At 42.9% G+C, this 23,979-nt stretch overlaps 1 protein-coding gene across 1 annotated transcript; it reads left to right on the top strand.

Annotated features, from left to right (window-relative positions):
- rab13 (RAB13, member RAS oncogene family) lies at positions 1-23,568 on the top strand. The gene is made up of 8 exons (XM_083760965.1): positions 1-693; positions 3,846-3,906; positions 7,127-7,187; positions 7,862-7,939; positions 17,329-17,418; positions 19,063-19,128; positions 21,581-21,631; positions 23,345-23,568. The coding sequence occupies exons 1-8, from the start codon at positions 570-572 to the stop codon at positions 23,414-23,416; spliced, it is 603 nt and encodes a 200-aa protein (XP_083617091.1). The 5' UTR covers positions 1-569; the 3' UTR covers positions 23,417-23,568.
- The last annotated feature ends 411 nt before the right edge of the window (positions 23,569-23,979 follow it).

Raw genomic sequence — 23,979 nt, 5'->3', positions numbered from 1 at the left:
TTTCAGCAGCTCTAGGACAGGACTAGGAGGAGAAGAACGGGACACAAAAGTGGATGTTTGTCTACATCGGGGTTTTTAAGCGGCTTGTTTCTAAACAAAAAAAAAATTGATTTTTACTGCAAGTGGATATTATATTTTCTTTCTCCCGAAACTAAATAAGAAGCAGAAAAACAGACCGAGCAGAAGGGAGAAAAAAAAAAACACCAGAAAGAAGAAGAGAAGATATACACATCGAGAGGAATTTATTGGGAGTTTAACTTTAACCCCGGGGTGGTGACACTACAGGAAAATAAAAGACAAACAACAACACAGGAGAAAAGGGGAGAGAAAAAAACTAGTTTTTCTTTTTTAACAAACAAACAAGTCTGTGAGGTTTTCAAAACAACACTAAAAGCTCTTGTTGAACAGGACATACAGTAATCATCTGCCTCCTCCTCCTCCACTCCAGGAACAACACACAACTTTGCAAAGAAATAAATAACCGCTGTTCTTGTTTTCTTCGTGGGGACGTTTTAAAAAGTTGCTTCAACAAACAACCGCAGAACTAAATTAAACTTTTTAATTAAACTATGGCGAAAAAGTACGACTTTCTGTTCAAGCTGCTGCTGATCGGAGACAGCGGAGTGGGGAAGACTTGTCTCATTATCCGCTTGGCAGAGGACAACTTCAACTCCACGTATATATCTACCATAGGTATGTATAGAACTACTGTACACGTATATAGCAGAGGCTTTCAACTCTTTTCATTTCAAGGCCCATTTAATATTTATTCGGCATTTGAGCCACGTTGACCTTACCATTTGATGACATTTTAGCCTCTCAGACCCAAAACTAAAGTACAATTGTCTTATTGTTGATAGGATTCCATGCTGTATTGATGTTGCTACCATTAGGAGAGATAACAGGCCTAACGTTGATCAAAATAACAATTCTTCTACATTCTCTTAATTGTGTAGAGTTCGTGTAAATTAAGTAATAATGTGATGTTTAACAATAATGTAACTTCCTGAGAGCCAGCTGATTTAATTTTATACTCAAGAGTTAAAGATCTAATTAAATGAAGTCCATTTGGTTACCAACTCTCCATCATTTTGCTAGGGGACCACCTGGAAGGAACCACTGGTGGTCCCCGGACCACTGGTGAAAACCACTGGCCGATGATCATTATCAACCATAATATGGTTGATAATTATCGAGTGTTTGGGGAAGGGGGGTCCCTGGGGTAAAATGTGTAACACAGCATCACAATCCACAACCACTTTACTTATACGTTGTCTATTCAAAAATAGCAGATTTACAAGCTTGTAGCCTGTGCTATTTTTGAACATTTTTGGAAAATCGTTGAATAATTTTATTTTTTATTTTGGAGGGTTGTCGGACAAATGTATAGGCGACCTATCGATTTGGGGGTCCAGGACCCTCAAATTGATTTGTGTTAAGGACAGAAAAGTTTGAGAATGACTGGCCTTTACACATTATATTATACAATTTTTACACCGGAGGTTAAATTATACGTTACGTACAGAAACATATAACATTTATGAATGTATGAGGAATGTGAGGAATGTGCTGTATTATAGGCCTATTATGTTACATTTCATAACAACAGTGTTTTGGCCAGTTGGCACTTATTCTTGACTGAATGTGAGCATAGACTTAGAGTGTGTAGAACATAGAGTGACAGACACCTAAGACCTACAGACCTGATCACATATTCTGCTGTCATATACAGAACCATAGAACCAACATAGGATGTGTTCTATTTGTGCTTGTCTATGTATCTGTATGTCTATTCTAACATAGAACATACTGTATCATTGTCTGGGTGGAAAAAAACACATAGCCTATAGAACATTTACTTGTCCTCGGACCAGTGTTGATTTCGTCGACTAAAAACTAAGACGAACAATGTTCGTCGCCTACCGTTTTCACTACATGGAAACTAAGCTATGATGACTAAAACTAAGACTACATATATTGACAATTTCGTCAACAAATAAAAACTAGACTAAATTGTTAGGAAGGGACTAATGGACAAGAGATCCAGTAGTCATTTTACACTTTGCATGCTGAAAATATAGCAGCGCAACACTGTCTGTCTGTCAGTCTGTCTGTCTGTCTGTCTGACCCCTTGCCTGCCTGTCTGTCTGCCTGTCTGTCTGTCTGTCTGCCTGCTTGCCTGCCTGTCTGTCTGTCTGTCTGTTTGTTGGAACGTAGAACTCCGGAATGCACACAACGTGACATCATCATTCTAATGACCAATCAAAATGTTCCGAATCCCAACAACAGAAGAAGTAACATCATTCCATTCCTCATGTCCCTGGCAGGCAGGAAGCTGGTCTGAAGAGCTCTCTCTGAGCTCTCTCTCTGAACTCTCCCTCTCGCGTGTTTCATGGATTTTTATTATGTACTTTTTTTCCTTCTCTTCTCTTCGTATGTCGTCTTCGTTGTGGCGTTTCGCTTGCCGTGTTTGGTATAAAGCGTGCGTTTGTTCTCCACTCTCTTCATGCTCAGTTCATCTCTCTGTCACATCTCATCTCATTGCTCCTGTCTGTACAAGTTCCACCCACCCTCATTCCTCTCTCTCTCTCTCTCTCTCTCTCTCTCTCTCTCTCTCTCTCTCTCTCTCTCTCTCTCTCTCTCTCTCTCTCTGTCTCTCTCTGTCTCTCTCTCTCTCTCTCTCTCTCTCTCTCTCTCTCTCTCTCTCTCTCTCTCTCTCTCTCTCTCTCTCTCTCTCAGTTTGTCTGTCTGTCTGTCTGTCTGTCTCTCTCTCAGTTTGTCTGTCTGTGTATTGCAGGAAACTGAGCCCAGAGCAAAACGGTAGACACAGGTTGTGTACATAATATACCATATGTCATTTCTGTGGGGCACCACTAGCCCCTCCTATGCCCAGCTTTGACTCTTTGTACAGTACTACATATGTCATTTCTGTGGGGCACCACTAGCCCCTCCTATGCCCAGCTTTGACTCTTTGTACAGTACTACATATGTCATTTCTGTGGGGCACCACTAGCCCCTCCTATGCCCAGCTTGACTCTTTGTACAGTACTACATATGTCATTTCTGTGGGGCACCACTAGCCCCCTCCTATGCCCAGCTTTGACTCTTTGTACAGTACTACATATGTCATTTCTGTGGGGCACCACTAGCCCCTCCTATGCCCAGCTTTGACTCTTCGTGTGAACACAAACACGATGATTTGATTGGCTGGGCAAAGTACGTGTATTGAAGATAAAAAGTGAGGGCGCCAAAAGTGAAGAGCATTATTGCGAAGACAGAGTGACAAAGTCCTGGACCGGAAGTTGGCAGAATGCACTGGACTCACTCAGGCAACAGCCCAGCTTTAATGATCTTAAATCCCTTCATTTTAGACAATAGTCTCACTGGTTTAGTAATGGTACAACAAAAATATTACAGAGACTTTAGTTGTCACTGTGCAATACTTTTAAAACAGTCGTTCAACAGTGTTCAATCAGTAAACCAATCACTCAGATCAACCACTCACTCAGTCACTCAGTGGACAGACAGACAGACAGACAGACAGACAGACAGACAGACAGACAAGTCAACATTACAATGAAATTACATTGGAATTTGTCTTGTGTTTTCAATTGGTGTGACCCATATATGCTGGGGGGGGGGGGAGAGAGAGAGAGAGAGAGAGAGAGAGAGAGTGTGTGTGTGTGTGTGTGTGTGTGTGTGTGTGTGTGTGTGTGTGTGTGTGTCATTAAGCTCATATCTGAGGGACTTACGTCATTGTTTGCCCTTCCTTCCTTCTGCCTTGCCTCCCCCCCCCCCCCCCCCCATCTCACCATCTCCCCCCCCCCCCCCCCCCCCCCTCCCAGGCATCGACTTTAAAGTTAAGACCATCGACGTTGACGGCAAGAAAATCAAACTACAAGTCTGGTAAGAAAAGACAGGCGAGGAATGGACCTTTGTTCTGTTTGCTGTTTTTTATCCCACGATTTTGTAACCCATTTTTCACCCCTGTGTCAATCATCTAATGTGATGCTGGGCTCTACACACCCTCCACCAACCTAGTCCCCATATATGGGGGACAAGGGGAGACCAACCTAGTCCCCCATATATGGGGGACAAGGGGAGAGCAACGGACTTGAACTCATGCTTCCTTCATGCCTGAGTGTCCAAGTTGCTCCTTTACACCTGACAGGGGGGGAGTTTCCCTGGTTGGACGTAGCGTGTGGAAGGAACACGTTATTCCAACCAGTTCCTTTCCCCTCCATCAGGCGCCCCGGCTGGCCAGGGGGAGGCAGTATAGAGACCAGTTCCTTTTCCCCTCCATCAGGTGCCCCGGCTGGCCAGGGGGAGGCAGTATAGAGACCAGTTCCTTTCCCCTCCATCAGGTGCCCCGGCTGGCCAGGGGGAGGCAGTTTAGTGTCTTCTACATCCTGACAGTTTTCTGAAAAAGCTATGTTTCTATTAGCTCTGTTCCATAGCCTTACTGCTTCGATTCTGCAAATTTCTGCCCCTGCAGTAAGGCTATGGGACTATCGGTTTTAAATCCCAAATCGAAATCAGACCAGCCTCTCCTCTTTAGTGGAAATCTCACGAACGTTTGACCTACTCACCAATACAAACACGGGTTGTGTCAATAGAAAGACTACTTTCCTTAGTGGACGCACTCTGAGCCCCCCACCCCCCCCCCCCCCACCACACGTATAAAACTGTTCTTTTTGGCCAGAAAGGGATTTCTTTCACCGGAGGAAAAATATTCTCTATGATGCAGTTCTCTGGGCAAAATCGGTAGAGGGCGCAGCGGAGTAACTAAAAATGTTTTTTTTAGGTGGAAACAAAATCCCCTTTTGGCCAAAAAGTACCGTTTATACGTGTGTGAGGGGGGGGGGGGGGGGGGGGGCTCAGAGTGCGTCCGCTAAGGAAAATAGGCTTTCTAATGTCACAAGTTCAACCCACCTTTGTTTTGGTGAGTAGTAAAAGTGTTCTTTTTATTTAATTAGGGATCAGAGCTATGTTTCTATGTCAGTCGTTCTTCGATTTTTTTAAAATAGCAGACCTACAAGTTGGCGCGCTATGAGCTTGTAGATCTGTTATTTTTCAATAGCTAAAGCATATCATGATGCTAACACCAAAAGGGGTTCCCGCCCCAAAATGGGTTAACCCATTTAGGCCTGAGGCCGATTCCATACGGATGCCTTTCAAAGATCTTTGAAAGATTGTCAAAAAAATAGCAGATGTACAACAAGCTGGCATGAAGCGCACTGTCCCTGGAATGAGGACGTGCCGCAAGACGCAGGGGTCATCGATGTGTCCGTACAGGGGTCAGGGGTCATCGATGTGTCCGTACAGGGGTCAGGGGTCATCAATGTGTCTGTACAGGGGTCAGGGGTCATCGATGTGTCCGTACAGGGGTCAGGGGTCATCAATGTGTCCGTACAGGGGTCAGGGGTCATCGATGTGTCCTACAGGGTTCATCGGTATGTCCACGTATACAGACACATGTATCCGTGGCAACAAAAAGAAAAGTCACACCATTATAAGGTTCTTATTCTGATCAGAAGACCCACTTACTGGGTGCCATTTCTGCAGGTTTTCTTCACAGTCTGTATGACACTATATGGCACATTAGGAGTCCCAACTAGTACTAGTACTCAAATGTTTTATTAGCAAGGAACCCCTTGACCCCCTAGGTCGTCCTCTGATGTGTTCCAGACCTGTAATGGTCATTCAGGGCTGTAGCTCTTTATGCGTTTCTGGTAATATTATTGTCTCGAGATGCTCCGATCAATCGGCCGATCAATCGCTGATCAGCCGATATTCACTCCAAATGACTCGATCGGTGATCAGCAATTTACCCTTTCTGGAGAAACCGTCTTATACCATTTTAGGTGGTATAAATGTCAATCAGATATATATATATATATATAGTATAATAAAATGTTGCCTTGGCTATATATATAGGTTGTCAACGGTGAGCCCAAAGGTCGCCGTTCTCTGGCGCCCTATAGCTAAATCATCAGAGCATGCCCTGGGCTACATCTGGGCAACATTTGGCGCTTTTATGACGAATTGGCGCGAAATAATATCCCCTAAGCTCCTCGACTCTGGGTACATTTGACTGTTCCTTTCTCTGCCTTTTTTGTTGTTGAAATGTTTTCCTGAGGAAAGAGGAACATCCCTGTTGTTTTTGACTGTCTGTCATTGTCCAGCCGTCCACCACACACACAATGTACACAATGCACACGCGCACGCACGCATGTACGCAAAACCACTGGCATATAGCATAATATTAATTGCATTGTTTAAACCATTCTGACCGGGCACCCATTTTGGTGTCAGCATCATGTTATGCTTTATCTATTTAAAAATAGCAGATCTACAAGCTCATATCGCGCCACCGAGTGGCGCGATACGAGCTTGTAGGTCTGCTATTTTTGAAAAATCGAAGAGCGACTGTGACATTTTTAGAATCTGATCTCAGGTCAGAATGGGTTCATCAGACCAGTGTGTGTCCAGTGGAAAACCTCGTATGAATCTGATCTCAGGTCAGAATGGGTTAACAACATTGCTGTCTGGTGGAAACCTTGTCCAAAACCGTTCATTTTTATTACTATTTTAAAAAAGGAAAAGAATCAACCTGAATATAAGTTTTGATTTAACCCATTCTGACCTGAGATCATATTCATACGAGGTTTTCCACCGGACACACACTGGTCTGACGAACCCATTCTGACCTGAGATCAGATTCTAAAAAATGTCAGTCGTTCTTCGATTTTTCAAAAAATAGCAGACCTACAAGCTCGTATCGCGCCACTCGGTGGCGCGCTATGAGCTTGTAGATCTGCTATTTTTCAATAGCTAAAGCATAACATGATGCCAACACCAAAATGGGTGCCCGGTCAGAATGGGATAAAGAGAAAGAAGGGGTAGGACTTGATACGTCTTTCAATAAACTTCTTCGAACTTAACTACATACGTTAAGGATTATGAAAAGATCATTATTATTATGTTTGGACGCTTCTTTTTTGTAGTTTTACTCATTTTACAGTCATGAAAGTTCCTTAAAACATAAAACTACTGTTATCAACGTGTGTGTGTGTGTGTGTGTGTGTGTGTGTGTGTGTGTGTGTGTGTGTGTGTGTGTGTGCAGGGACACAGCAGGACAGGAGAGGTTTAAGACCATTACCACAGCGTACTACAGAGGAGCCATGGTGAGACATCGCTCACACACACACACACACACACACACAATTCAGGCATTTAGCAGACGCTCTTAATCCAGAGCGATTTACAGTAAACAAGAACAACACAAGGAAATACATCAAAGATTGTCATAAAGAATCATAAGGAAGCTAAGAACCTATAGCATCTGTCTAACAGTAGATTATCTGTACAGCGAAGCTACAGCATGTCTACATAAAATGCCATCTAAATGACATAAGTTCAGCCTTTGCATATTATACGCCTGTGAGGTCGTCGGGGCTAGGGCAAGTGCTACTACGGGCTAAAATGGAGTCTGAAGAGGCGGGTTGTCCGACAGACCGTTAACCCTTTTAGCCAAACAAATGTACTTTTGACCGGAGAAAAAGCTATCACGGACGCCACCATTTTGGTGTTAGCATCATGTCGTGCTTTAGCTATTGAAAAATAGCAGATCTACAAGCTCATAGCGTGCCACTCGGTGGCGCGCTATGAGCTTGTAGGTCTGCTATTTTTGAAAAATCTGAGCGACTGACAAGAAGACATTTTTAGAATTGATCTCAGGTCAGAATGGGTTAACTATGAGAGCTGTTCACACTTCTAAACTGTCTGTCTGTCTGTCTGTCTGTCTGTCTGTCTGTCTGTCTGTCTGTCTGTCTGTCTGTCTGTCTGTCTGTCTGTCTAGGGAATCATCCTGGTGTATGACATCACAGATGAGAAGTCGTATGAGAACATTCAGAACTGGATGAAGAGCATCAAAGAGGTGAGACAGACAACCTGACAAGGTCGCATGATGTGTGTTAAATATATGTAATGTATGTGAATGAAATATATAATGTTTTTTTTTTTTTCAATAATATTTGTATTGATTTTTTTCATTTTATGACAAAGACAAGACAGGAAAAACAAACAAACAAAAACAGACGGCTCAACTCAGGCGCGTTGTGGAACAAAGGATACAATTATACACTTATACCAAAAAACAATTAAGTGCAAAAAGAATATACAAATATGGACACATTTGCAGTTTGGTGCTTGAAAGTTTAGATGGGTTAACGACTCCAGAGAAAATAAAATAAAAGATATGCATTACACATACATACATACATAACAATAATATCCATAACTTTATCAATCAAGGTTAGTGGCATCACTTCTGTCCAGGAACCCTATGGTCAAGGTGGTAGCTAACTGAGTCCCAAACAAATCTCAAATATGGGTCCCATATTTTATAGAAGGTATCTGTGGTGGAGCGTAGCAGGCAGAAATAATAATAATACATTTTATTTATATGGCGCCTTTCAGGTCACTCAAGGTCGCCTAACAAAACAGAAAAGAAATACAATACAAAAAGCAAGTCTAAAATACAGCAAGTTTAAAATACACACAAAGGCCTGCAGCAGACTTCTACTCAAGGTGGGAGTAGGCTTGTCTGAATAGGTGAGTTTTGAGGTGGGATTTGAAGGTGGGGAGTGAGTCCATGTTTCGAATGTCGGGGGGAAGGCTGTTCCAGAGGCGAGGGGCTGAAAGCTCTACCCCCCATGGTGGACAAACGAGCTGGGGGAACAGTGAGGTTGGTGGAGGAGGCAGACCTGAGTGACCGGGTGGGAGTGTTGATATGGATGAGATCAGACAGGTATGGGGGGGGAGAGGTTATGGATGGCATTGAATGTGTTGAGGAGGATCTTGTAATCTATGCGGTATTTGATGGGTAGCCAGTGGAGTTGGTGAATATATATATATAAATATATAATGTTAATTAAATTGGTTAGATGTCGCGAGATTATGTGGCCAGTGAAGAGTGACCATGGTGAGGCTCAAGAATGGTTCAGAACAGACGTGTGTGTTCACGTTCACTTCTCCCACTGGAAGGAATAGACTCCAACCTGCTTCCTGTCTCCTAAAGCAGTGCTTCTCAAAGTGGGTTTCCGGGGACCCCCCAGGGGGTCCTTGAGTGGGTTCCATGAGGGCTGCATGGGTCCCCAGATAAATGATGGATAGTTAGGAATAGGAACCAAATGGACACCGATGTGGCTGTAACTCTGAGAGTGTACACATTGACTTTCAGAGTTATGGTGGTATTATGTGGTCTAAAGCAGGGGTTCTCAAACGGGGGTCCGGGGACCCCCAGGGCCCCTATATATGCATCAGCTATTGTCAACAAAAAAAATGAGATTCTTTGAAAATGTTAGACCACAAATCTTGTGTGGGGTCTTTGGGGCACACAATCTTTTCAGATGGGGGTCGGCGGCCAAATACACATTCATTTAGGGGTCCTTGACATGGAGAAGTTTGAGAACAACTGTTCTAAAGTTCAGCTGGGTTCTTAATTGTCTTGCTCTTCCACTATGGCCCAATTCCAATACGCCCCCCTTCCGACTTCTAGGCGCGCGTTCCCGTGAAGTCTGCGAGGGCTTGAGGGACTGTCCCGTTTGAAATGAGGGACCGTCCCGTTTGAAATGAGGGACTGTCCCGTTTGAAATGAGGGACTGTCCCGTTTGAAATGAGGGACTGTCCCATTTGAAATGAGGGACCGTCCCGTTTGAAATGAGGGACTGTCCCGTTTGAAATGAGGGACTGTCCCGTTTGAAATGAGGGACCGTCCCGTTTGAAATGAGGGACCGTCCCGTTTGAAATGAGGGACTGTCCCGTTTGAAATGAGGGACTGTCCCGTTTGAAATGAGGGACTGTCCCGTTTGAAATGAGGGACTGTCCCGTTTGAAATGAGGGACCGTCCCGTTTGAAATGAGGGACCGTCCCGTTTGAAATGAGGGACCGTCCCGTTTGAAATGAGGGACTGTCCCGTTTGAAATGAGGGACTGTCCCGTTTGAAATGAGGGACTGTCCCGTTTGAAATGATGGACCGTCCCGTTTGAAATGGGGGACTGTCCCGTTTGAAATGAGGGACTGTCCCGTTTGAAATGAGACTTTGACTAAGGGAATTACCCACAGTTCATAGCGTTACCAAAGGAATGAGGGGAATCCTCCACGTCACTCATTATCCGACAGGATACAGATTGAACAAGTGAAATTGTAAGTAATGACTCAAAGAAGTGAGCGTGTGTGCGGGCCCTATACCTCCTTCCATAATTGCCTTATTGGCCCTGCACCCACTGTCGAGGTGCGTTGAAATAAGTATGCTCTGACAAAGAAGTGAGCACACAAAAATGGAACTGGAACAATTGAAGCTATATACCAATGACTACTATCTGAGCTTTAACCTTTGAACAAAAAACCTTTAGTTTTAACCAAAAAATATCACTCACACTACCTTTTACGGTTATTGTCATGTAACTGTTCCATTGTTAGATGGGATGCTGAAATATCATGTGTATATGGAATTAAACAGAAACAAATGGCCAATTTAACTCTGGTGGCAGATCTCTCTCGGTAGCATCAAATCTGAACAGACTTCTCTTTCTGCCATCTCCCTCTGATCCTCATGCGCACACACACAAACGCATGCGCCCCACACACACACACACACATGCGGGCACACACACTAAATCAAATCGAGAGAAGAATTGTGTTTGCATTTCACTCCAACAAAACAAAAATGTTATGTGTGTAAAAAAAAAAGAAAAAAAAATCCTAATGTTCCTATCTGGATATCATATTAGCGGGCAGAAAAACACGGGCAGAAATCCTTGATCATGCTATGAAAGGAAGTTGTGAAATATGCGGGGGGGTTTTGTGATTTTATGCGGTGAAATATGCGGGAAGTTTGCACGATTATTCTGAAAGAAATGTAAACCCTGCACAATCTACGGCTACGCCATTCATTTGGCTGATTAAGCGGTAAATTATGAGATCGTATACTGTAATCACATTCTTCTGGGGGGTAGATCGGCCATTTTCACAATATTTATCTGTGGAACCGAGTCAAACTATAAATGCAATGCACTTTCCAAGTGCTTGTCACTTGCCAATTGTAAAATGACTTCTCTTGTCCACTAGTCCCTTCCTAACATTTTAGTCTAGTTTTTATTTGTCGACAAAATTGTCAGTGTATTTAGTCTTAGTCGTTAGTGGAAAAAGGTAGTCGACGAACATTTTTCATCATAGTTTTAGTCGACGAAAACAACACTGCCTAGCACTCCTCTCTTGTCGCCTTCATTCGACGGTCGCTATAGTTTGCTTTGCAGAGATACAGCGCCTGTACTTTGGTGACATTGTTCTGACGGTTTTTGTCATTTAACATTTGGTTTCTTCGTGACCTCAAGCGTTAAGAATGTTATTTAGACAGCGTGTGGGTTTTTATTTCTTTTTAGACGGATGCCAGTAGTTTGGTGTTTACCTGGTATATGCCCGGTTACTTTGAAGCACCAAATTGGTCTCTCCACTTTGCACTCCACGTATGTTTGTGACTGTTTGTTTACTGTGTTGTTTGTTCAGGCTTAGGGCCGATTCATTCTCCTATTTTATCGCTGTTTCGGCGCTGTAGTGCCGAAATGATTTCGGTTCGTCAGAAACTTTCAGTAGCACCGAAGAGCCGACTTTAGGACGGTACCCCCCCCCCCCCCCCCCCACCGAACCTCAAATGACGTCACATTGTAGGCTCTACAGCGCCGAACCGACTTTTATTCGGCTCTAAAATAGGAGTATGAATCGGCCCTTACTTTGTCTGACTCTTTCTAAGTTTCTCTATAAGAGCATCTGCTGAATGCTTTATAGATGGCATTATAAATTGTATTCCTCTTCATGTGTCCACCGCGCTCTGACTGTAGGTGCGCTATACCGTTCAAAACATATAAAAAATTACGGTAGTGGGTCGCAGTCGCACACGCCAAGACTTCAAGTTCAAAACATTTATTTCATTTTCCCTGTTCAAAAATGAAATAAATGTCTTGGTGTGTGTGCGACCCATTATAAACTGTATAATACAGGTGGTGGGGGGGAAAAGTACTCGGATGTTTTACTTAAAGTAAAAGTGTCAATGTAGAAAACGTCCGGAATTCAAAATGTAGTTGCGTAAAAGTACAAAGGTTTTGGTCTCAAAATGTACTTCACTTAGTAAGAGTCCACACCTTCGCTCAAGTTCAACCATTTATTGGTAAATTGAATGATGAAATGGGGGGAAGGGGGGGGGGGAGGGGGGGGGGGGAACCCGGGATGGGTGAGACTCAGGATGGGGGTGTAGTCTCGGGAGAGGACGCCGTGTAAGCGTGCTCGGAGAGCGGGCGTCTCTGCTCCGGAACTGCCCGGGTTCCTGAAAGAGAAGGAGACAAGTGTGATTATTGAGGTGGAGGTAGAAGGGGTGGATGGAGGGATTGTTCTGGATCACGTAGTGAGAACAGGTAGATGTTGGCGCACAGGTGTATTTATACTGTGGTGATTGTGGCAGGATTGGCCAGGTGATGACGACAGGCAGGTGGGTTTGATAAGGAGGGGAGTGATTGATAAGGAGGGGGGAGTGGTTAAGGTCGAGCGGAAGGAGGCCTCTTCTCCCGAAACTACGTTGTATAAATACAACTTCCCTTAAAGTACCCAAAACTAGAACGTAATCATTATGCAGAATGTCCGTATAATGTCTCGGAGACTCGGACGAAACCCTTTTCACTCGTTCGATACGTAATGCGCTGCAGTACCTATGATCGACCAGCATGTTGTCCTTTGTTTTACGTAATGCGCTGCAGTACCTATGATCGACCAGCATGTTGTCCTTTGTTTTACGTAATGCGCTGCAGTACCTATGATCGACCAGCATGTTGTCCTTTGTTTTACGTAATGCGCTGCAGTACCTATGATCGACCAGCATGTTGTCCTTTGTTTTACGTAATGCGCTGCAGTACCTATGATCGACCAGCATGTTGTCCTTTGTTTTACGTAATGCGCTGCAGTACCTATGATCGACCAGCATGTTGTCCTTTGTTCTCTCTGGGTTTCCGGGGTCTTGATTATAACATGTCAACCGTCTCTGATGTCCGGCATTCACACTCTTTCAACCCATTCTGTACGGGAACCACTTTTGGTGTTTCTAGCATTATGTTATACTTTAGCTGTTGAAAAATAGCAGATCTACAAGCTCATAGCGCGGCACTCGAGCTTGTAGATCTTCTATTTTTGAAAAATCGTGAAAATGTCTCTCAAATCTTTGAATATAATTCACTCATTCTTGAGATGAGGGACAAAAGTGGAAAAAACATGTCCCACACATAAGAGCCTTATTTATGTTAAAAATAAATTAATTCATAAAAATAAAAGCACTTGCTAAAGTTAAATGTAATACAGTTGTGTATTATTATGCCATTAATTTCATTATAATTGTTTTCATATGCCATCTGAATTAGTTAAAAGCAGGCACTGTACCCAAAAACGCCTGTATTTAGCCTGTCCCAAGCAAGTGGACACAATTTCAAACTGCTAAAAAAGTGTCTAATACTGTCACAATCACATAAATATACATACTAAATTAAAGTAGATTGTCAACAACATAGCAAACAATATACACAGTTAATTTTAATTTATATTTTCCATTAGATATCTCATATCAAATGTGTGTCCCACGTCTCCCGTCAACTCCGTCAGGTTTTTTTAAAGTCTTAAATTAATCCGAAAATATTGTCGACAGATTTAGCCTGAAGACTCCTTTTCCAAGTCCCGTTTATATTTGTTGCAACAGTGGAGCACCTGGTCTGACAAGCATTCAATTGTTTGATATTTTAAACAAACAATGTTGATATCAATGAGGTCACAGCTTTTACATGTCAACTCCGTCAGGACATTATTATGATCTTTGTTAAGAATTCCAAAATAATGTTTATTATTTTAGTTTAGGGTTAGGTTTAGCTAACAAATGAAGCAAAAACAAAATGGCTACATTGTACTACAGAGGGTTAAGATGAAAACAAATGACATGTTGTCAACTCCGTCAGACGTCAACTCAGGTTTTGTGTCTGACGGAGTTGACATGTATCTGACGGAGTTGACAAAAGTGTTCCTAAAACAATAAAATTATATTTTTTGAATAATGGGACGTATTCTAATTTGGCACACAGTTAGAGCATGCCTTAAGGAACATTTTTGGCTATAGGGCCATCACAGATTTGTCTCGTGGTGACCATGGCAGCCTTTTTCCAAAATTGCCGCCACCTGATGTTATTTTACAAGAACTCAAGTTCTACACCACCTAGGATCTTGATTCTGGTGACTAAGACTACATTTTCAAGGATGAGGGATACAGTGGTACAATTTAGATTTTCCCTGTGACCATGGCAGCCATTTTTCAAAATGGCCGCCACCTGCTGTTATTTTACAATAACTCAAGTTCTACACCATCTAGGATCTTGATTCTGGTGACTAATCATACATTTTCAAGGATGTGGGATACATTGGTACTATTTAGATTTGTCCTGTGACCATGGCAGCCATTGTTTTTCAAAATGACCACCAACCTGCTGTTATTTTACCAATAACTCAAGTTTTAGACCACCAAGGATCTTGATTCTGGTGACTAATCATTACATTTTCAAGGATGAACTTTCTCTGGGAGTGGTCAGGGCTTATTTCAGGTGCAGGTTGAGTTGCTACTGACAGGACATTAAAAGGAGGTGGGCTTTCTGGCCTTTGACTTGTCCCTTTCAGGTACAGACGCACAGTTTGACTTCACTGGCCACTGCAGTGTGGCGTTGTATCTTGGTGGCCTCCTGCCAGTGTTTCTCCATCCTTCTCATGACCTCTGTGTTCTGGGGCTCTGTTATAGTCAACTTACATTGTCTTGGCTGGAGATTGCTTTCCTGCAGGGTCCAGCCCAGTCTTGTGCAGATGGCTGCTGGCCCACCTGGAGGCCCCAACCTCACTTGTTCGGTTGGTGTGATTAGGTGGGGTGGTCTTCCCCAATCAGGATGAAGGGTTTGACCCTTTCAAACGGCAGTCTGGCCAAGTGTCTGTATTTAGTTGTGAGGCTAGATACAGGATACGATTGCTCACCCAGCCCCAGGTGACTTTAGGTGAAGGCTCCTTTGATTTGGTAACATTGCTTTGGTTGACATGCTGGGGACACAGAACGACACTGATGCCTTCAGTGTCTGCACATCCTGCCTGATAGTCCTGAAGGCAGATCTTCTGTATTCAGTCTTTCGCCCACTGTTCACTGCTCACTGTTCACCTCAAGCAGGTCTTCAAGGTGTTTGCCTTTGCACAGGCTATATGGCTAGGACTCGTGCTTCAACCACTCAGAGAACTCCAACATGGTGTTGGTTGCTCCTGGGCCGCAGAGCATTGTGCGGCAGAATTCAGCTCTCATCTCTGGTGGCAGCTTGTTGAGGAGTCGTGCAACATGTGAGCCGCATCTAAGTTCTGTGTCTCCCTCTGGGCCTAGGGTAGACACTTGCTATTTTCCGTAACACTAATTGGTGGGGCTGTCCAAACTTGTTGTTTAGGTGTCAATCGGGTCTCTGTTGGTGAAGTCGGGTCTAGGTGGTCTAGAAGATGAGTTATTCAGGGGATATTAATACAATCTGGTAATAAATTCCTTATCAAGAATTTTCTTCACCAATGTGTTTGTAAGGGTGTCTACTAACATATCCCACATTGCTTTATATTCAACCACCCTAGGGGAACTTTTGATAGCTGCTGAAAGTTGGGGTACCATCAGCAACCTATATAAGGCAAAATGTTCATTATGCTTTAAGTAGCATGTGACATGTCAAACTAGGGAGTTTTCATGATTCTGAATCTGAATGCATTCCAAGCATTAGCTATGCACGAAGAACACTCCTCGGGCTGAAAACGGCGATAGCCGTCATCACAAAATGAGGTCAGCACATTTGGGCAAGTGGATATATGGCCGAATTTAGCCCAAGGGGTTTGACCCCTAGTTTGGCCATAGACTCCCTAGTTTGGCCATAGCCACTTGGTATGGTACCCAACTTTCAGCAGCTGTCAAAAATGCCCCTAGGGTGGTTCAATAGAAACCAATGTGGGATATGTTAGTAGACACATTTACAAACACATTGGTGAAAAAATTCTTGGTAATAATTGTATTCACCGATTTGACATTATTATGATAATATTCCCTGACTAAATTGGTAAAATAATAGCAGGTCCACCATTTTTGAAAATGGCTGCCATTGTCACAGGATAAATCTAAATAGTACAACTGTATTCCTCCTCCTTGAAAATGTAGGATTAGACACCAGAATCAAGATCCTAGGTGGTGTAGAACTTGAGTTATTGTAAAATAACAGCAGGTGGCGGCCATTTTGAAAATGGCTGCCATGGTCACAGGGCCAATATAAATAGTACCACTGTATTCCTCATCCTTGACAATGTGGGATTAGTCACCAGAATCAAGATCCTAGGTGGTCTAGAACCTAAATCAGTTAAACTTGTCAACTCCGTCAGATGTTCGTCAACTCCGTCAGACGTTCGTCCCGTGATGTTTTTGTTAATTTCCAAAGAAATAGAAAATTCGATGTTAAATATTTTGTGCTTATGTTTTGAAACACTTACTGAAATGATACGTAATGATGATTTTCTTTTTTTTTACATGGTTTTCATGTTATAATATTGAAAATAAAGGCTGAAATGACGGATTTGAGAAATTGGATATTTCATAATAGTGTGATATTGGAACAAAACAATATTAAAAGAATTGTATTACTTAACTTGATTACTGAAAGCCATTATAAGATAACTGAGGACTTTATATTATTGTTGAAATTATCAAATTCAATTAAAAGGGATTTTAGTGTGTCTGACGGAGTTGACATGAATCAGGTATTAAGTGCATAAATGTCCCATTTTAGAAAGAAATGTTATGCGAAAAACCTGTTCCTTCTCAAGATTGGTAGTTGAGACCTGTGTATACAAATACATCTATTTGATTTGAATGTATCTTAAAAAAAAAAAAAATCTAGTTTGAAAAAAGTTTTGTCCCTTATCTCAAGAATGGGTGAATTACATTCCTTATATAACGTTTTTAACTCAAACCTTTGCTTCTGGGGGGGTCCTTGGAACAACATATTTTCAGATGGGGTTTGGCGGCCAATTACATATATTTCTTGGGGTCCTTGAGATGAAATATTGAGAACCACTGATATAGAAACATGAGGTTTTTCAGAAAATTTAGAAGACATTTTCTAAATTTCGACATCGGGCCTAAAAATGGGTCTAAACACTTTACTACAAACCTCTCTCCTCTCTTCCCAGAATGCATCAGCGGGTGTCAGTCGGATGTTGCTAGGCAACAAGTGTGACATCGAAGCCAAGAGGAAGGTTTCAAAGGACACAGGAGAGAAGGTAAGGACACAGGAGAGAAGGTAAGGACGCAGGAGAGAAGGTAAGGACACAGGAGAGAAGGTAAGGACACAGGAGAGAAGGTAAGGACACAGGAGAGAAGGTAAGGACACAGGAGAGAAGGTAAGGACACAGGAGAGAAGGTAAGGTGACGAGGCCTTTCTGCTTCATTTTGATTTACTGTTCTCATTAGAGGCTGCAGGGACACATGTCTGACTCTAGAGGTGCCCTTGAGCAACACATTGGCCCTAAGATCTGACCAGTACAACCACAGTCTGATACTGTTGCACTGGCAGCTGACCAGTACAACCACAGTCTGATACTGTTGTACTGGGAGCTGACCAGTACAACCACAGTCTGATACTGTTGTACTGGGAGCTGACCAGTACAACCACAGTCTGATACTGTTGTACTGACCAGTACAACCACAGTCTGATACTGTTGCACTGGGAGCTGACCAGTACAACCACAGTCTGATACTGTTGTACTGACCAGTACAACCACAGTCTGATACTGTTGCACTGGGAGCTGACCAGTACAACCACAGTCTGATACTGTTGCACTGGGAGCTGACCAGTACAACCACAGTCTGATACTGTTGTACTGACCAGTACAACCACAGTCTGATACTGTTGTACTGGGAGCTGACCAGTACAACCACAGTCTGATACTGTTGTACTGGGAGCTGACCAGTACAACCACAGTCTGATACTGTTGTACTGGTGGGATCTGACCAGTACAACCACAGTCTGATACTGTTGTACTGACCAGTACAACCACAGTCTGATACTGTTGTACTGGGAGCTGACCAGTACAACCACAGTCTGATGCTGTTGTACTGACCGGTACAACCACAGTCTGATACTGTTGTACTGGGAGCTGACCAGTACAACCACAGTCTGATGCTGTTGCACTGGGAGCTGACCAGTACAACCACAGTCTGATGCTGTTGTACTGGTGGGAGCTGACCAGTACAGCCACAGTCTGATGCTGTTGTACTGGTGGGAGCTGACCAGTACAACCACAGTCTGATACTGTTGTACTGACCAGTACAACCACAGTCTGATACTGTTGTACTGACCAGTACAACCACAGTCTGATACTGTTGTTGTATAATAAAAGTTCTAAAAGATTATAAAAGCGTATTGCAGTACAGAAGTGCAGTTTAGATGCGCAAATTTATCCTAATATAAATCAAAATCATCTAAGCTTAAGAGGAAATGGAAATTAATACAAAAATTAATACAAAAAAATCGTGAGCGGAAAATGCCAGCTTCTGTTACTCGGATTTCTGGAGGTGTAGTTCTAGAGTCAGACAGACAGATAGTTGTCTAGCGACGTGTGTGTGTGTGTGTGTGTGTGTGTGTGTGTGTGTGTGTGTGTGTGTGTGTGTGTGTGTGTGTGTGTGTGTGTGTGTGTGTGTGTGTGTGTGTGTGTGTGTGTGTGTGTGTGTGTGTGTGTGTGTGTGTGTGTGTGTGTGTGTGTGTGTGTGTGTGTGTGTGTGTGTGTGTGTGTGTGTGTGTGTGTGTGTGTGTGTGTGCGTGTGTGTAGTGTATCATAAACACCTTATCACTCTATCAGCGCTGGGGTTCGCTGCGATAAGGAACAGGATGTTGTGTAATCACTGGCGTGTTCTCTCCTTCACAGCTCGCAAAGGATCATGGGATACGCTTCTTTGAGACCAGCGCAAAGTCCAGCATCAATGTGGAAGAGGTGATCTGTCACAATCATTACATCATCGCCCATTCACAATTAGCGTTGCTGTAATCGTCATAATCATTCCCATGTTGAATTTTTTCTTTTTACATTTTTCAAACTTGTTTTTCTCCAAAAATAGCAGAAATTGCTGCTCTACATTCAGATCACTGTAGACATAGCACTCTATAGTGAATACATGGTTTCATTATATAGATCTTCCACTGTTAGTTTCAGACAGACGAATACAAGAAGACTCACCCCGTTTCTGTTTTCCTCCCAGAATTTTCCCCAGTGAGGGGTGGGAGAGGCTGGACAGCAGACGGCTGGATTTTGAATTTCTCTAACTATAAACTTTCATGACAGCAGAACAGCCTAAGTACAAATATAATTTATGAAAAGCTACTACAGTGAAGTCTGTTCACAGAAGTTGTTGTAGGATATGTGGGGATTATCTGACGAGGTACCATTTGAGGGGGCAAAACCTTACATAATACTAAATAATACGAAATTGTTTATAGGGTCAATATAAGTAATATAATATAGCCTTTCCACAGGAGTATCTTTTTATATTTTTCTAAAAAGAATACAAACAGCCAATAGCATATTACAAAGTTATCCCCCTCACTGGGGAAAATTCCGGGAGGAAAGACGGGCACGCACCGGGGTGAGTCTTCTTGTTACCAGACAGACAGACAGACAGACAGACGTGTCATTTTGTCGAGTCATGTGTGCTGACCATTCCTCTTATATGAGCCGTGAACGATGTGATGTTTGAGATGTTTGCTCACACACAGGCTGTCTGTGTGGCGTAGTAGAGGGGGCGACGTTTAATCCCCTGACCTGTGGCCCCTTTAACGAGGAGGAATGCATGCACTTTCTCCCTTTTAAAATGTACTTTGTGGGTGATTTGTCGCGCTTGTCACGTTATAGTCACTTCAAAGGACGGGGGGGAGTGTTTGCTGTTACTCAGTCATGGACTAAGAATTAAACTCCAGTGCATTACATATTATTGTGAAGTCACTCCTGTCTGTGATTGCTGATTGGACAGGACATCATATTGTCCAATCAGAAAACGGAGCAGAAAATAAAAGGGTTTAGGTGACACGACAGTTTTCTGCCCTATAGAACAACAGTGTGTTGCCAAGTTTGCCAACAGCAAGTATAGCAACCACACTAATACTGTATGCTACCGTTAACCCATTTAGGCCCCACGTCAAAATAAAAAAAAAGGTCTTCTAAATTATGACAATTTTCTGAAAATGTTTCTATATCAGCGGTGCTCAATATTTCATGTCAAGGACCCCAAAAATTATATGTATTTGGCCGCCGACCCCCACCCATCGCAAAATATGTTGTTTCAAGGACCCCCCCCCCCCCCAGAAGCAAATATTTGAGTTAAAGACTTTCGCTCTGAAATAATATATAGGCACATTTTTACGATTTTTCTAAAATAGCTAAAGTATATAAAACACCAAATGGGGTTCCCCGCCCTAAATGGGTTAACCCATTCTGACCCGAGATCAGATTCATACGAGGTTTCCACCGGACACACACTGGTCTGATCAACCCATTCTGACCTGAGATCAGATTCTATAAAAATGTCAGTCGTTTTTCGATTTAAAAAAAAATAGCAGACCTAGAAGCTCGTAGCGCGCCACTCGGTGGCGCGATACGAGCTTGTAGGTCTGCTATTTTTAAATAGCTAAAGCACGTTCCCGTTCAGAATGGGTTAATCAAGGCTATTAGCGTGACGTATGTTTGATGATTATGCCACTTGGGACACACAGCTGCGTTGAATAAGAGCCCCTGTTGTTCTTCTGCAGGACTCCAGAGTTATATTATCTCTGCTGCCGATCAGTCTCTGAATAAATCAGTTTATTCTGGAAAATCAACGCCGGCACGCTCGTCTGCACTTCCCACTGCTAACCTGACAGAGGCAGTTAGACAGGCAGACAGACAGACAGACAGGCAGGCAGGAATGCAGGCAGGCAGACAGGCAGACAGGCAGACAGACAGGCAGGCAGTTAGGCAGGCAGACAGGCAGGCAGACAGACAGGCAGGCAGACAGACAGACAGACAGGCAGACAGTAATTTACAGTAAGCAAGAACAACACATGGTAATTCATCAAATACATTAAAAATAGTCATCATGCATCAGACTTAAGCTAAGAAGCTGTCTGTCTGTCTGTCTGTCTGTCTGTCTGTCTGTCTGTCTGTCTGTCTGTCTGTCTGTCTGTCTGTCTGTCTGTGTCTGTCTGTCTGTCCTTCTGACACATTGACACTCATATATGCAATTAAACACAGATTTAAATGTCTTATCTATGTTCAAACTACATTCACTTTAACCCAGTCTCTCTGCCTCACCCTCTCTCGCTCTGTCTGTCTCTCTCTCTCTCTCTCTCTCTCTCTCTCTCGGTCTCTCTCTCTCTCTCTCTCTCTGTCTCTCTACCATGTCATGTGACTACAGTCCTTCCTGTCCCTGGCGAGAGACATTCTACACAAGTCCAGTAAGAAGCCGGTGAGTCGCTGTGACCTTTGACCTTAGTTTCCCTGTGTTCACCACTCCTATCGGTCTATATTATGGGCCATTATTTGCCTTTGGTTTCTGCGTCGTTATGCAGCCAATATCTCCTGATCTAAACCAATCTGCACCGTCAGTGATAATGACCTGTATGTGTTCTCCTGATCTAAACCAATCTGCACCGTCAGTGATAATGACCTGTATGTGTTCTCCTGATCTAAACCAATCTGCACCGTCAGTAATAATGACCTGTATGTGTTCTCCTGATCTAAACCAATCTGCACCGTCAGTAATAATGACCTGTATGTGTTCTGATCTAAACCAATCTGCACCGTCAGTAATAATGACCTGTATGTGTTCTCCTGATCTAAACCAATCTGCACCGTCAGTGATAATGACCTGTATGTGTTCTCCTGATCTAAACCAATCTGCACCGTCAGTGATAATGACCTGTATGTGTTCTCCTGATCTAAACCAATCTGCACCGTCAGTAATAATGACCTGTATGTGTTCTGATCTAAACCAATCTGCACCGTCAGTAATAATGACCTGTATGTGTTCTCCTGATCTAAACCAATCTGCACCGTCAGTGATAATGACCTGTATGTGTTCTCCTGATCTAAACCAATCTGCACCGTCAGTGATAATGACCTGTATGTGTTCTCCTGATCTAAACCAATCTGCACCGTCAGTAATAATGACCTGTATGTGTTCTCCTGATCTAAACCAATCTGCACCGTCAGTAATAATGACCTGTATGTGTTCTCCTGATCTAAACCAATCTGCACCGTCAGTAATAATGACCTGTATGTGTTCTCCTGATCTAAACCAATCTGCACCGTCAGTGATAATGACCTGTATGTGTTCTCCTGATCTAAACCAATCTGCACCGTCAGTGATAATGACCTGTATGTGTTCTCCTGATCTAAACCAATCTGCACCGTCAGTAATAATGACCTGTATGTGTTCTTAACAGTGAAATAATGATCTGTTTAATCAGTGTGCAATCTTAACTCTTTGTGTCGTCAACAGGGTGTAATTTTAACCCTTTGTGTCCATTTTAACTCTTTGTCATCAACAGGGTGTAATTTTAACCCGTTGTGTCATCAACAGGGTGTAATTTTAACTTTTTGTATCCATTTTGACTCTTTGTCATCAACATGGTGTAATTTTAACCCGTTGTGTCGTGGACAGGGTGTAATTTTAACCCGTTGTGTCATCAACAGGGTGTAATTTTAACTTTTTGTATCCATTTTGACTCTTTGTCATCAACAGGGTGTAATTTTAACCCGTTGTGTCATCAACAGGGTGTAATTTTAACTTTTTGTATCCATTTTGACTCTTTGTCATCAACATGGTGTAATTTTAACCCGTTGTGTCCATTTTAACTCTTTGTCATCAACAGGGTGTAATTTTAACCCGTTGTGTCATCAACAGGGTGTAATTTTAACTTTTTGTATCCATTTTGACTCTTTGTCATCAACATGGTGTAATTTTAACCTGTTGTGTCGTTCACAGGGTGTAATTTTAACCCGTTGTGTCGTCCACAGGGTGTAATTTTAACCCTTTGTGTCGTCCACGGGGTGTAATTTTAACCCTTTGTGTCGTCCACGGGGTGTAATTTTAACCCTTTGTGTCGTCCACGGGGTGTAATTTTAACCCTTTGTGTCGTCCACGGGGTGTAATTTTAACCCTTTGTGTCATTCACAGGGCCCTACGGGTCGAGAGGTGAAGATCACGAGCGCCACAGTGAAGAAGAGGTCGAACTGTGTGCTCTTATAGAAACACACACACACACACACACTCACCACTACACCAACACTGCAGTATTAATGACAAAGACAAACTGTAAGTGCTCTGGCTCCATCTGCTGGCCACAGACAAAACCCCAAACAAATGAAAACCTATGTTTTAAACCAACCAGTATTCCATTGTGTTTAACCCATTCTGACCTGAGATCAGATTCATACGAGGTTTCCGCCGGACACACACTGGTCTGATGAACCCATTCTGACCTGAGATCAGATTCTAAAAATGTCAGTCGCTCTTCGATAAAAAAAAAAATAGCAGACCTACAAGCTCGTATCGCGCCACTCGGTGGCGCGATATGAGCTTGTAGATCTGCTATTTTTAAATAGCTAAAGCATAACATGATGCTGACACCAAAATGGGTGCCCGTTCAGAATGGGTTAAAAGAGATTCACTCAATCATATGTTTGTATTCCCCGCATGGAATCTTATCGCTAAAAAAATACTAATCTCCTTTGACATTTGGGTCATTCTGCAAGCCACAATATTGTTGGTTATTTTGTGGACCAGTTTGAAAACTGCCTGTAAACCTCTTT

The sequence above is a fragment of the Protomyctophum parallelum genome (assembly GCF_964188405.1).
Source record: "Protomyctophum parallelum genome assembly, chromosome: 3".
NCBI classification, from domain to species: Eukaryota; Metazoa; Chordata; class Actinopteri; order Myctophiformes; family Myctophidae; genus Protomyctophum; species Protomyctophum parallelum.
The sequence above is the reverse complement of the archived record's forward strand: the minus strand, read 5'-3'. Positions and strand labels throughout refer to the sequence as shown.